This window comes from Mus caroli, chromosome 19 (assembly GCF_900094665.2).
Source record: "Mus caroli chromosome 19, CAROLI_EIJ_v1.1, whole genome shotgun sequence".
Classification (NCBI taxonomy): domain Eukaryota; kingdom Metazoa; phylum Chordata; class Mammalia; order Rodentia; family Muridae; genus Mus; species Mus caroli.
Window position 1 is genome coordinate 3,906,328 of NC_034588.1, and position 13,858 is coordinate 3,920,185.

General features: G+C 48.4%; 1 protein-coding gene across 1 annotated transcript in view; it reads right to left on the reverse strand.

Moving 5' to 3' along the window:
• The window catches only part of Naa40 (N(alpha)-acetyltransferase 40, NatD catalytic subunit), a 16,295-nt gene extending 5,655 nt beyond the window's left edge, over positions 1-10,640 (reverse strand). The window contains exons 1-3 of the mRNA XM_021152157.1: positions 10,365-10,640; positions 4,316-4,411; positions 3,352-3,404 (exon numbers count right to left, since the gene is read on the reverse strand). Coding sequence (XP_021007816.1) covers positions 3,352-3,404; positions 4,316-4,411; positions 10,365-10,370 — 155 coding nt within the window. The 5' untranslated portion in view covers positions 10,371-10,640. The remainder of the gene's footprint in view (positions 1-3,351; positions 3,405-4,315; positions 4,412-10,364) is intronic.
• Between the last annotated feature and the right edge of the window lie 3,218 nt (positions 10,641-13,858).

The following is a 13,858-nucleotide window of genomic DNA, read 5'->3' on the forward strand; positions in this document are numbered from 1 at the left end:
TTCTGAGTTCGAGGCCAGCCTGGTCTACAAAGTGAGTTCCAGGAGAGCCAGGACTATACAGAGAAACCCTGTCTCGAAAAAACAAAAAAAACAAAAAAACCAAAAAAATGGGGAAAGGAGCTAGAGTACTGGCTCGGCAGTTAAGATCAGTTGCTGCTCTTCTAGGGCCCTGAGTTTGGCACCCAACACCCACCTCAGGCCACTCATGATGGCCTGTAACTGGAGCTCCAGATGCCCCTGGCCTCAGGACACTTGCGTCCATGTACACATACCCACATACACACACACATTGAAAATGAAACAAATATTTATTTTTAAGTTATTGAGTGTGATGGGACACACCTTTAATCCTAGCACTCAGGAGACAGAAACAGACTGATCTCTGACAGTTTGAAATCAGCCTGGTCTGTAGATCAGGTCTATAGAGCACAAAAAGCTAGTTCCAGGACAGCCAAGGCTATATAGTCTACATGGTAAGACCCTATCTAAAAAGACAAAAAGCAACATGTGTGTATGGTGGGGGTGGGGGTAGTGAGTAAAGACCCACTCAGAGGTCAGGGGACAATTTCAGGAAACTGGTTTTCTGCTACCACGGGATATCAGGGGATCAAATGCAAGCCATCAGGTTTGGGTCCACTCATCAGTGTTGTTGTCTGTCTGGAAACAGGGTTTCTTTTTTTTTTTTTTTTTTAAAGATTTATTTATTATTATATCTAAGTACACTGTAGCTGTCTTCAGATGCACCAGGAGAGGGTGTCAGCTCTCATTATGGGTGGTTGTGAGCCACCATGCTGGGATTTGAACTCTGGACCTTCGGAAGAGCAGTCGGGTGCTCTTACCCACTGAGCCATCTCTCCAGCCCGAAACAGGGTTTCTAAATGTGGCCTAGCTGGCCTCACTATGTAGAGCAGACTGGTTTCAAACGCAAGAGATTAGGCTGCCTCTGCCTCCTGAACACTGAGAGGATTGATTAAAGCTGTGCACCATGAACTCATGACCCTTCTGCTTCGGCCTCCTAAATACTAAAATGATAGGCACATCTGTCTAAAATTAAGCCTTTAAAGAATTCCCACGGGCTGGTGAGATGGCTCAGTGGGTAAGAGCACCCGACTGCTCTTCCAAAGGTCCAGAGTTCAAATCCCAGCAACCACATGGTGGCTCACAACCATCCGCAACGAGATCTGGCGCCCTCTTCTGGAGTGTCTGAAGACAGCTACAGTGTACTTACATATAATAAATAAATCTTAAAAAAAAAAAAAAAAAAAAAAAGAATTCCCACGGAGCATCTTTCATGAGTCTTTGACACAATCGTCACAGTGGAAGTTCCCACTGGAATCAACTGTCATCTCTGCTGACTGGCACGATCTTAACCTCCTGCCTTTGGAAGAGCCTTCCTTCACAAGTATCACGTAAGAACCATCCACTCCCAGCCCTGCACCTATTAGCTAGAAAATACCCAAAGGCCAGCCTACATTCATCTGCACTTTTATTTTTGGTCTCTCCACATATCTGGGGGGAGGGGGGGGCAGGGTTGAATCAGTATGCAGCCCTCAAACTCATAAAAACCCCTCTGCCTGAGCTTCTCAAATGCTGTCAGAGGCATGCTGAAGAAGGATCACAGCTACAGGAACCATATGAAATGCAAGGCTCTAGAGCAGCTCAGACTCCTGGTGTGGCTTGCTTCAGAGTAGGTCCAGATTTTTGCAAGTCAATAGAAACACAGCACATAAAAACTAGTAAGTAAAATCCCAGGAAGAGATCTCTAACCACACCGCGACTTTCCAAACCTGAGTAGCAGAGCTAGGAACTGCTCATCACATTTCAGATCCCAGATGGGCAGACAGAAGAGTCAGTGGACTGAACTGACTCCATCATTGCCATGTAACTATAAAAAGTCATGCCACAGGGCTTAAGAATTTACACAGTAGGGGCTGGTGAGATGGCTCAGTGGGTAAGAGCACCCGACTGCTCTTCCGAAGGTCCGGAGTTCAAATCCCAGCAACCACATGGTGGCTCACAACCATCCGTAATGAGATCTGACTCCCTCTTCTGGAGTGTCTGAGGACAGCTACAATGTACTTACATATAATAAATAAAAAATCTTAAAAAAAAAAAAAAAAGAAGAATTTACACAGCTGCCCCTCCACACCGTGTTCACTCTCTACCTGGGTACCTGTTCCTATCTCCTCAGCTTACCTCACTACTTTCTCGCACATCCTACCTGACAGCTAAGAAACCAAGGCTTGAGGGGCCCGAGTGACTTATTCCAGGGATGCTAATGAAAGGTCCAACCACTCTCTACCATCACATAGAGGAACTGTAACCTCTGACCTCCCTGAGCCAAGGCAGCACAGCAGACTACCTACCACTCAGGAGGGCAAAGGAAAAGGGCCTGCAACCAGACCTGAATGCCACCTGAGACAGCAGTCACAACAGCCATATTCACTGTCAGCAGGCTCCATGGAGCAGAGCTTTGGGTTTAACCCTCCTAACTCCTAAGGAAAGGGCCATTAGACCCTAATCTTTTTTCTTTTTCTTTCTTCCCTTTTGCTCTTTGATTTTTTATGACAATGCCAGTGTCTTACTGTATAGTCTAGAGTGCTCTCAAACTCATGACCCTTTTTCCTCTCCTTTGTTTTTTGTTTTTTTAAAGACTTATGTATTTATTTTTATGTATGTCAGTACACTGTCACTTTCTTCAAAGAACTGAATTATTGTTTTGTTGTTTGGCTTTGTTTTTTGAGACTGCCTTTATGTATGTAGCTCTGGCCATCCTGGAACTCACTTTGTAGATCATGCTGGCCTTGAACTCAGAGATCTGCCTGCCTCTGCCTCCTGAGTGCTAGGATTAAAGGCGTGCACATCTCATTACAGATGGTTGTGAGCCACCATGTGGTTGCTGGGATTTGAACTCAGGACCTTTGGAAGAGCAGTCAGTGTTCTTAACTACTGAGCCATCTCTCCAGCCCCGCTTATGGGTCTTTTAGACCCATTTCTGATTACAAAACTAGGTAAGCCAGGCTAAGAACTTTAACTAGTGTTAAACAGCCGACATACTGTATACTCAAGGAAGAAGCACTGAGCTGGGCACGCCTTTAATCCCAGCACTCAGGAGGCAGAGGCAGGCAGATTTCTGAGTTCGAGGCCAGCCTAGTCTACAAAGTGTGTACTCATACAACCTCAATTACACACAATGCTTCCGCCCATCAGTTCCTACATCACCTTAACTGGTAGACTGACTGCATCAACAAGAGGCAACAGCCAGTTGCTGCTTTCGAATAATGGAGCTTGCTGGAGGAGTGAATTTCCAAGGAGCACCAGATGACATTAGGAATGCTAAGTGCAACTCACCCATTGCGGTCGTACTTCTTGAAGACTGGGAACGCCTCCAGAGGGTCTCCAAGCTGGGGCAGAGAGCAGACACAGATGACGGAAGACAACACAGTAAGGAGGTGTGACACCATGAATGTGGTGAAAGAGAACAATCAGCAAGCCTGTGGCATAATGCCTGCCCCTGTACAGCTAACCCAGGAAAGAAATGACCAATCTGCTTGAATATTTCAGGGACAAGAGTGCCAACTAACTGCAACCTGACAGTCACCGAGATAGAAAAGCACATCCTTGCAGAATATCATTTCAGAGGCACAGCCATTTACCAATATGGGAATTAACAAAAATTAATGTATTGGGCTAGAAGGATGGCTCGGGAGTTAGAGTGCTTACTGCATTTTCAGAAGGTCTGGGTTCATTTCCTAGCACCCATACAGGACAGCTTACAACTTCCAGTAACACTAGCTCCAGGGGCTTACACACTTACATTCATGTGCACTCTCCACCCCCATTAGGGCAAAATGTGAAATACAGCACGATGTAGGAAGGGTACCAAGGCCAAACTCTCAGTCTCAGGGTGAAAGCTCCCAGAGCCGCTCTGACACGCCCCACCCCCCATCCCACAGAGCTGATTCACAGCTGCTGCTCCTCTGAGCAGTCCCAGGGACCAGGCTAGTGAAGCCTTGGGTAAAGCAGAGCTTACAGCACGCATGGGCAGCCAGTAACCTCTGAAAGAAGGAAGAGTTAAGAACCATGTGTTATGTCTCACGAGAGGTTTCCTCACCCAAAAATCTCCCCATGTTCCACATCAGGAAGACCTGTAGCCTTTCCACACAACCCTCAACACGTGAGCCAACCACAGCCCCTCCTCCCAATGTGTGTGGGCACAGGCCTGTGTGGACAGTGCCAGAGATCTGCCACTCGGTGGCGCCAAAAAGTAAAAAAACAAAAAGAAGCTGAAGTTGAGAGAGGAACTGAGAGTCACCCTGTTGGCAGCGTCCACTTTGGCACACACAGCATCCATGGCCGCTCTCTCCTCCAATCGTTTCTGCTTCTTCTCTTTGGCCTTGCTCGACTTTCTCTGCAACAAGGAAAACACCACCACTGGAAGGGCTATAGCCAACTCACTCAGAGGAACCCAAGGGGCCTTGAACCCGTTAACCTGACCCTGCAACAGAAACCTGGATGTGTAGCCCAGCAGTCACACATATTCACTTGGCTGCTCCTTCCTAAGGAGGAATGCTCAATTTCAGGGACATTTAGGGGAATGTTCTAGGATCTAAGATGGCCCCAGACCAGCATTTCTTTTCTTTTCTTTCTTTCTTTTTTTTTTATTATTTTTTTATTTTTTTATTTTTCGAGACAGGGTTTCTCTGTATAGCTCTGGCTGTCCTGGGACTCATTTTGTAGGCCAGGCTGGCCTCCAACTCAGAAATCTGCCTGCCTCTGCCTCCCGAGTGCTGTGATTAAAGGCGTGCGCCACCACGCCCGGCTCAGCCTTCTAACTATGAGATAGCCCTGTGGAAGCAATTCAGAGCCACACCCAGCACCTCTGCCCAGCCCAGGCCAAGTGGCAGTCACACCATGCACCTGCTGATGTCAAGGGTGGATTGAGGGCCTCATGGGTTCACTTCAGGGCAGAGGCTCCACATGGTCAGCAAGACCAAGTTGCAGGGGCATGACAGCAGGGATGGGGCACAACAAAGAGAAATTGTCCCTACTTGCATCTTAACTAGACCCTACTTGAAGGCTAATATGAGGCTCTTTCAAAATCCCTTCTCCCTAATTTTTTTTTTTTGGTGGGGGCATGGGAAGAGAGTGGTTTCATACTGAAGCTCAGGCAGGCCCCCAACTCAACAGTAATCACCCTGGCTCAGCCTCCCCAGTGTGTGAGCTACAACCCCCACTTTTCATCAAAAGTGCTTTCTATTTTTTCCCTGCCAGGTCCTAGAACAAAAACACATCATGCCCTGGTCTAAGACTAAAGCCTCCAGTCCTGCCTGGTGCTGTTATCACTAAGGCTACAGAAAGGTACTCAATGATACCTTCTTGTTCACCCTACCAGGGAGGACCAGTAGCCCAGATCTCCTGACTCCAGCCACACATCTTTCACAGCTCACTGGAGAGAGGTCAAATACCACCGATGCCAATGTGACTGTGGCACTGCCTGGCCCCAGGACAGGGCACTGAACAATCCACATTCACATGAATTGAAAACCAGCTTTTAAACAGACGGGCTAGCTCCAAAGCGTAACTTCAGCCTGGATGTTCAAAGGAACAGCACTGCCAAACTTGTATTTCAGCATCAGAAGGTAAAAGAATTAGACTCTCTGACAGGCAAACTGCCAGCACCAGATACTTCCCATCACTGTGCTAGAAGCCAGGCTAGCTCTCATTTCTCACCTCTCCTGAGAAAGGCACATACAGGGTTTTTTTTTGTTTGGTTGGTTTGGTTTGGGTTTTTTTGGGGGGGGTGTTTTGAGACAAGGTTTCTCTGTATAGCCCTTGGCTGCCCTGGAACTCACTCTGTAGACCAGGCTGGCCTCGACCTCAGAAATCTGCCTGCCTCTGCCTCCCGAGTGCTGTGATTAAAGACGTGCGCCACCACGCCCGGCTCACATACAGGTTTTTGTTGGTCTTTGTGGTACTGGGGATGGAACTCAGGGTCTTGTGCATGCCAGGCCAGTGGTATAACATTCAACTATACCCCCAGCCTGAGGCTGTTTTCACGGAGGTGCAAATGGGAACAGAAGTAGCCCCTCCAACCAGTTTTCCGATTTATTTTCCCTCTGGAATATAGGCTTCAATACCACGCTGAAATCCATTAACAAAGCACTTTCACAGGAATACATGGGTCAAGGCTCAGGGTAGAAGCCATCACTTACCTTTATACATTAAGAAACTGAAGCCCAAGGGAGCATGACTCATGCACAGTTCCCCAGGGAGGGAGTGGCCAAATGGAGACATGAGGGGCCAGGCCACAGATGCAGCCTTTGTCTAGACTTCAGCTCAGTCACTAAAGACCTTCTCATATCCTGCAGAGATAAAGCTAGGGCTTCAAGCACTCTCAGGCAACCACTTAGCAACTAACTTCTTTTTTTCTTTCTTTCTTTTTTCTTTTTGTTTTTTGAGACAGGGTTTCTCTGTGTAGCCCTGGCTGTCCTGGAACTCACTGTGTAGACCAGGCTGGCCTCCAACTCAGAAATCCACCTGCCTCTGCCTCCCAAGTGCTGGGATTAGAAGTGTGTGCCACCACCACCCTGAGCAACTAATTTCTTGATGCCCATTTACCTGGGAACCAATTCCCAACAGTGCCACCTCTTACACCACCTCCATGCTAAGGTAGAGGCAGGGAAAAGAGAAACAGTAGCTGAAGTCTCCAGAGCTGTACCATGGAGCATCAGGAACATGAGCATTCCATCAACCAGATAAGGCCATGCCCACCTGCCACCCCCAAATGACCATTTGAACATCTCCAGGCAAACTGGGATGCTAACATATCTTCACATTCAAAGGAGATGTAAGCTCCCTTCTCCACCCTACCAAGCCAGAGAGTGGAGGGCTGTTGGACTGCCACATAACACACCGTGGGACAAGATTAAGGGTGCTGGAAACCAAGTGTGACTCCCAGGACCCCAAAAGCACAAAACCTGGGTTCTTCCACAACATCTAATTTCTGAACACAGGAACATGGTTTCTGAGACTTCTGCAGACTGACTGGCACACCAGGCAACCGTCAAGGCCACTACCAAGGAGACTGAGATAATGGACAACACCCCTTAAGCACTCGACAGCCAGCACAGAGTGAGGGGAGAGGCAGGCTGGGCCACACAGGCAGGGCTCTCCTGCAACTCCAGCAAACACCAGTTAGAGTGCTCTCCCACTGTTCCAATTAGCTTCGCTGAAACCTTGTGGAGGTAAGGCTGTCCTGCAGGGACGCAGGGAAACTTGTCTAATTAAAATGGGAAATAAGCACAGTGAACAGTAAAGCTCATTGTGGTTAAGTGTCGTTCCCAAGGGAGCTTTATATAATAAAAAGACTGTGGGCTTTTGAGTCAAGAGACCTGGATTTGATTCTCAGCTCTTTCACTTAATAGCTATGGCTTTAGGCATGTTACTTAAAGCCCTTTTGGCAAGTTATTCAGTTTGTCAGAACCTCAGTTTCCTCAACCATAGAATGGACCTAATAATTCTTACAGCAATAATCAAAGGGCTGTTATACAGATAAAATGATATTATGCATTGGATTTAAACTCTTTTTAGCTGTACATGTGCTAGGACCAAAGCATATTCACAGCTACTAAGTTACACTGAGCTTCATCTCCAGCTTTAGAGATGGTCTCTGTTTACAGGAACCCACTAGTGTCAGACACTCTGCCCGTGCATTCTTTTTTGGGGGTGGGGGGCACAGGATCTCCTATAGCTCAGGTTGGCTCCTAACTTGTTATATGGCTAAGGATGACCTTGAACTTCTGCTCCTCCTGCCTCTTCTTCCTGAGTGCTAGGATTACAGGCTTGAATTACTTTACCCAGTCTACGAGGTGCTAGGAATCAAACCCAGGACCTCAGGCAAGCCAGGCAGGCACTCTATAGAACAGCTATATCCCTAGCCCTCTGCCTCTGCTTCTGCTTTTCTAAAAAGGATGTGTTATAGACAGCTCGGCTGTGAGAACAAGCTACTAATTCAAGTCATAGAGCCATAGCGTTCTGACAGGTCTTACCAAGCTCAGTTGGACTCAGCTCCACCAGGCAGGAGTACATTTACTTTACATACCAGTGTGTGTACAAACAGGAGGCTCAGATTCAGGCTTGAACCCTAAAGCATACATCCCTCCATGACATCATACGTGGCTCATGTTGATGCTACATAAATACTGCTTTCCCCGGGTAGCTGCAGATCTAATCTCCCCTTACTAGTCTAGGAGTCACAAAGAGAAATAAAAAGACAACACACAAACAAACTCCATCAGTGGCTGCTTCCAGAAGAGATTTGACATCACTTAGGCCTCAGTATCAATGCTTCCACCCAGCTGGTTCTGGCAAGGGGAGAGATCTATCCTCTAACTCAAACCCAACAGTAGTAGAACCCGGGAGAGGTGTTGTTCCACCTGCTCCCACTATCACTCAGCCTGGGGTTTCGAAGCAGGGCACTTCCTAGGGGAATGGGTGGCGACTACTAGGAACAACTGCTTCAAGTTATGCAGGTGGGGCATGGAGGCTGGGGTGGGGACTGATGAGAGTAATGCGAGTATTCCAGATCTGACCCAATGAAGGTAATTCAAGTCTCTGCTGCTTTGAGTTTTAGGCCAGGAGACACTCTGATGGGAGTTGTGAGAAACATCTCCACAGTATGAGCAATAGATGGGGACTCAAAGGAAACCCAGTGTATCTGGGCCCCATGACTTCAGTGCCACCAATGAATAAGTACAGAACCTGAGGCACGTCACCCTCTTAGGGCTTTGTCTGCAGTGGCTGATTCTGGGCAAAGAGTTAATGAGTAATACTAGAAACTTGATTTCATTTAGCTTCAACAACAGCAGGGGCCTGGAACTGCTCACTAAAATTGAAGTTAAATATGCCAAAGTCTCTCAGCCTTGATTTTCTTCATATTGAGTAAAAATTACTGTCTGAACTATGACAAATGCTTTGGAAGGTTTTGAGTTTTTTTGTGAAGACCGAACTCAGGGCCTCACATATGTTAAGCATACACTCTACTAGGGAGCTATGTAACCCCAGACCCCTCAAGTTTTGTTTTGACATTGATTCCAAAATAAGTGTTTTGACACAAGCTAGACTACTTTTGTCTAATAAACTGATTTGTTTGTGAGAGAGGGAAAAAAAAATCTAGGTTAGTGACAGTAGGGACAAACCCAAAGGAATAAAAATAGCACCAATCTATTTTAGATCACTGAAGTGAGGCTGAGAATATAAGCAAAATAGCAGCTACCGCTTAAAAGCACCTAGTGGGCTATTTACATCCATTTTCTCATTTAATCTTCACCACTATCCTAAGAGGAGGTCACGTGCATCGCACAAATCGGAATAAAACCAAGCCAGGCCTCATCACCTGCAGGGTCATGCCGCTAGCCGTTAAAGATGGGGTTGCCACTGAGGCACATCTAGTTCCAAAGTCAGGACTCGCTAAAGGTGTTGCAAATTCCACACGAACCCTACGATCAGAGAGTTACATTTTTAGGAGGGTGCTTTTGCCCAACCCTAGATCTGCACATCCCAGGCAAGGCCATGAAAATGCATTTTCTTGCTGTCAGACCATAACAGGTGGTTACTATACATCCAGGCTGGGACTATAACCAGTTCATCCCCCCTACTCATCTGTACACCTCCACCCCCTCTTCCATTGCAAGCCACCTGCAGTAACAAGACTAAGAACAATCCAACTTCTAAGATCCATTTTACTGCAGCCAGAAGCTGAACGGGCATGCCTGTGTGGTAAGGAAGGCTACGTTTTATCTGGAGCAGGAAGAAGCTGGTAGCAGACGGTTCAAAAGTGTAGGGGAACTGGCTGGGCAGAGACTTGAGCAGTGGGAAGCAGATTCCATCGAGACTCCGGAGTCACCGGATGGGGTCCAGCGCCCAAGCCATATCAGTGTGACCTTGGCCACACGCCTTCTTGCCTTCCTGCCTCAGTTCCCTACAAGTTCAGGTAGCAGGAAACCGCTAGGACCGTGACAGCCAGATGATGGGTGTCTTCAAGGAGCAAGGGGCTAATATCAGGGACGCAGCAGGGGCTCGGGAGTGGGGAGGCCTTCTAGAGGGTCAGAGAGGCAGGAAGGGGCACGAAGAGAACGGGGTCTGGGGGGGGGGAGGAAGAAGAGGGCTCCCAGAGAATTTCTGGGCTAGGCTCAACGCGGGGACCTTTACAACGCGGCGTGGGGAACTCTTGTCAAGTGGGGGCCGGGGGTCACGTGAGACTCTAAGGGGTCAGGGTCACGTGAGGGGATTCAAGAAACAATGAGGACGCAGAGGGTGAACGGCAGCGGTGGACCTCCCATTACTTCTCCAGCCTCACTTACCCCCATGGTGGCGGCGGCGGCGGCCCTCGGCTCCCCTCTCGCACTTGCCCGTGGGGAGGTGGCAACGGCGGAACGCGAGAGACAGCGAAGCGGCGGGCCGCGCACTACGCATGCGTCTCACAAATCCCCCGCGCGTCCTAGAGGGCCCCGCGCCGGCGCAGAACCGGACCAGAGTGGGCGGCGAGCGCGAAGGCGCGCAGGTGGAACGGTTGCCGTGCGCGCGGAAGGCCTGAGAACAGAAAGGCGGGAGGCGCGGCAGAGCGTCGCGCTAGGAATGACGCGCACGCGCCGGCCCCGCCCCCTCGACGGTCCGCGTCTGTAACTATGGCAACGACCACGCGGCGCGGAAGGGCGCGCGCGGGCCTGGAGCAAGCTCGCCTCGGAGCCACTTGGTGGGCGGTGGTGCGGGCTGCCTTCGCCGAGGCGCGCGGGCACAGCCAAAAGTCTGGAAGCGTTCTGGCCTTCTAGAAGCTGACCCTTGGCATGCCTTTTCTAACAAGTCCTGTTATACCCATTCATCCTCCTCAACATTCGTTCACACGGCATTAACGTGCACATACATTGTGCTGAACCCAGAGGATACAGAAGTCGCTGTGTCCTAAACGGGCTTGTAACTCCTGTGTAACTAAAGACCTCAGGTGTTCTGGGTCCTATTTTTTTCAGTTTGAGCAGACATCTGGGTAATGTGACCTCCACATGACCAACATGGGAATCACCTGGGGAGATAGAGCAGTTTGCAAACCCTTGGGACTAACCCTGAAATCTGGGGTGGAGGCGCGAATTAAAAGCTTTCTTGGGTTTTTTGGTTTTGTTTTGGGTTTTTTTTTTTTTTTTTTTTGTTTTTTTTTTTTTTTTTTTTGGTTTGCTTGGTTTGGCTTGACCCCGGCAGCCCTGTACTGAGGGTCAAATTCATGGTTTCACACATGATAGAGTTCTGTCATTGAGCTACAACCCCTACTCCAGAGTCTTTGTTACTGCACAAGAAAGAAAAAAAAAAAATTAGAACGCCCTGGCTCCAGTCTTAAATTTAAATTTTTCAGATTTTAATCATTATCCTACGTTTATTGCTCAGAGAAGTTGTAGCCCTGGCAACGTGCAGTGAGTGCCTACTGCAGCGGTAGGCACTGTTTCAGGCAGCAAAGAAAACAATACCAAGCTGAGTGTGGTGGCACCTACCTGTAGGAGGCAGAGGTTGGAGGACCATGGGGCTTGAGAGACGGCTCAGAGGTTAAGAGCAATGGCTACCCATCTAAAAGAGCCAGGTTCCCAGTACTCATGGCAGCTTAGAACTGTATATAACTCCAGGTCCAAGGGATCTGACATAGTCACACAGACACAGTCAGACGATCCCAGCACTTGGGAGGCAGAGGCAAGTGGATCTCATTAGTTTGAGGCCAGCTTGGTCTATAGACCAAGTTCCAGGACAGCCAGGGCTACACAGAGAAATCCTAGCTTGAAAAACCTAAATAAATAAATAAAATCTCAAAAAATTTAAAAAGGAAGAGAGAGAGAGAAGGAAAGAAATAGTATCAAACAGGAAAAAGATCTGCTGGTATTTTCTAGAAAGGAGATAATAAGCCAGTTAAATAAATAATATATACAAGAATAGTATGTGCCCTGGGTACCATGAAGGAAAAGAAAGCCTGTCAGGAAAGGATTTATAATTGTATCTAGGATGCTTGGGGAAGACAACACGAGGTGGTGGTAGTTGAGCCAAGATCTTTAGGGAGTCAGAGAGCAAGTCATGAGGCTACCTGGGAGCAGGGCAGGGCATTCCAGGGGGCGGGGGTCAAACAGTCCCCGACTTTCCCTGCAAGTGGGAATGCTGTTAGTTGGCACTCCTAGCATTAAGTACAGTGTGGCCAGGGCAAATGGAGCCTGCAGGAGCAGGATGTGAGGTGGACTCAGGCAGGTAAGAAGCGTTTCTTTTGCAGCTCATAGGCTTGCAAAGACTGCTGGAAAGTGAGTGGAGGAGGTGTTCTGAGGCCCACTGGGCTGCTGATTATATACAGCAGAGGTATGGTTACAGGAAGAGGAGTCGGGCAAGGAGGGAGATGCCACAGGCAGGTGGGTACTGGGAATTGAACTCAGGACCTTTGGAAGAGCAGCCAGCGCTCTTAACTGCTGAGCCATCTCTCCAGCCGCTTGTTTGTTTTTCAACACGGTTTTTCTGTGTAGCCCTGGCACTTGCCTCCTGAGCTGGAATCAAAGGCGTGTGCCACCATCACCTGGCTAGGAAGTCTTCCCTTTTAATGTTGTATAAATCCACCAGCCAGAAGGTAAGAAAATTGACGAATCTGCCGTTGGCTCCTTATCTGGAGGTCAGAAAATGTATTGCTGATGGTCACTTCCTAACACTCTGGAGACCAGGCCGCTGGGAGAGGGAGCTGAGGTGGGTGGGTGAGAAGACATCTGAGTGAACTTTTGGAGAATGAGGCAGGAGTCCAACAGAAAGACCTCCCTGCCGGCTGGCTTTTCCTCTGGCCTCTCCTGAAGTCACTGTCGTGGTCAGCTCTTTCTTTACTGATCCAATCTCCATATCCTTTCTGCTACCCTTGACCCACCCTCTCTCACGCTTTGGGACTCATCTTACTTTTGGTTTTTTTTTGCAGTGTTAAGGACTGAAGGCAGGGCACATTGACTTGCCTGTAAGCTATATCCCCAGGCCTACCACAAGTCATCCACGCGACCCAATATCTGATTATTGTCCCCAAGACACACTACAAGCAACCCTCTTCTTCCAAGGGAGGTCGTAAGGGTTAAATGAGAGGGATACAAGGCCTCACAAGGAAAGTCCCCCTTTCCCTCTTCTCTGACCAACATCCTTCCATTCTGAGGATGCTTTCTCATTAACCATTCCCCTATGGTTGAAGAACCCCCTCCTCCATTCTCATTCTCTCTGACTTCATGGACAGGGACATTAATCCCTGGTCTTCCCCATGTCTGGAGTGTCTCTGGCTGTCCCTTCTACCTGCCTGCTGCATCTCCTCCTTTTTTTGACAATAGGTCTCATGTAGTCCAAGATGACCCCAAGTTTGCTTCAGAGCTCAGACTGGTCTTGAACCTCTGATCTTCCTGCCTCTACATCTCAAGTGCTGGGACTTCAAAAAGCTATATTCCCAGGCCTACTACAAGTCACCCAAGCACACCTGACTTTTCTTCCTCCCTTTCCTCTAATGCGGCCACTCCTTCAAACAACTATAGGCTCAGGCACCCATTCATTCTCCCACTCATTGTTGCCTTGTCCCAGGAATAAGGGAGGGAAAGGTGTGTGTGTGTGTGTGTGTGTGTGTGTGTGTAGTGACAGGTCCCCCTTCTAACCTACCTGGGAGTACAGTGGGGAAGGAGAGTCATCATATCAGGTGAGCGTTCCCTGACTTCCTCACTCCTGCAACCCTGAACTCTTCCTAAATTCTGGATTTTGTACTTGTCTTAGTCAGGGTTTCTATTCCTGGACAAAACATCATGACCAAGAAGCAAGTTGGGGAGGAAAG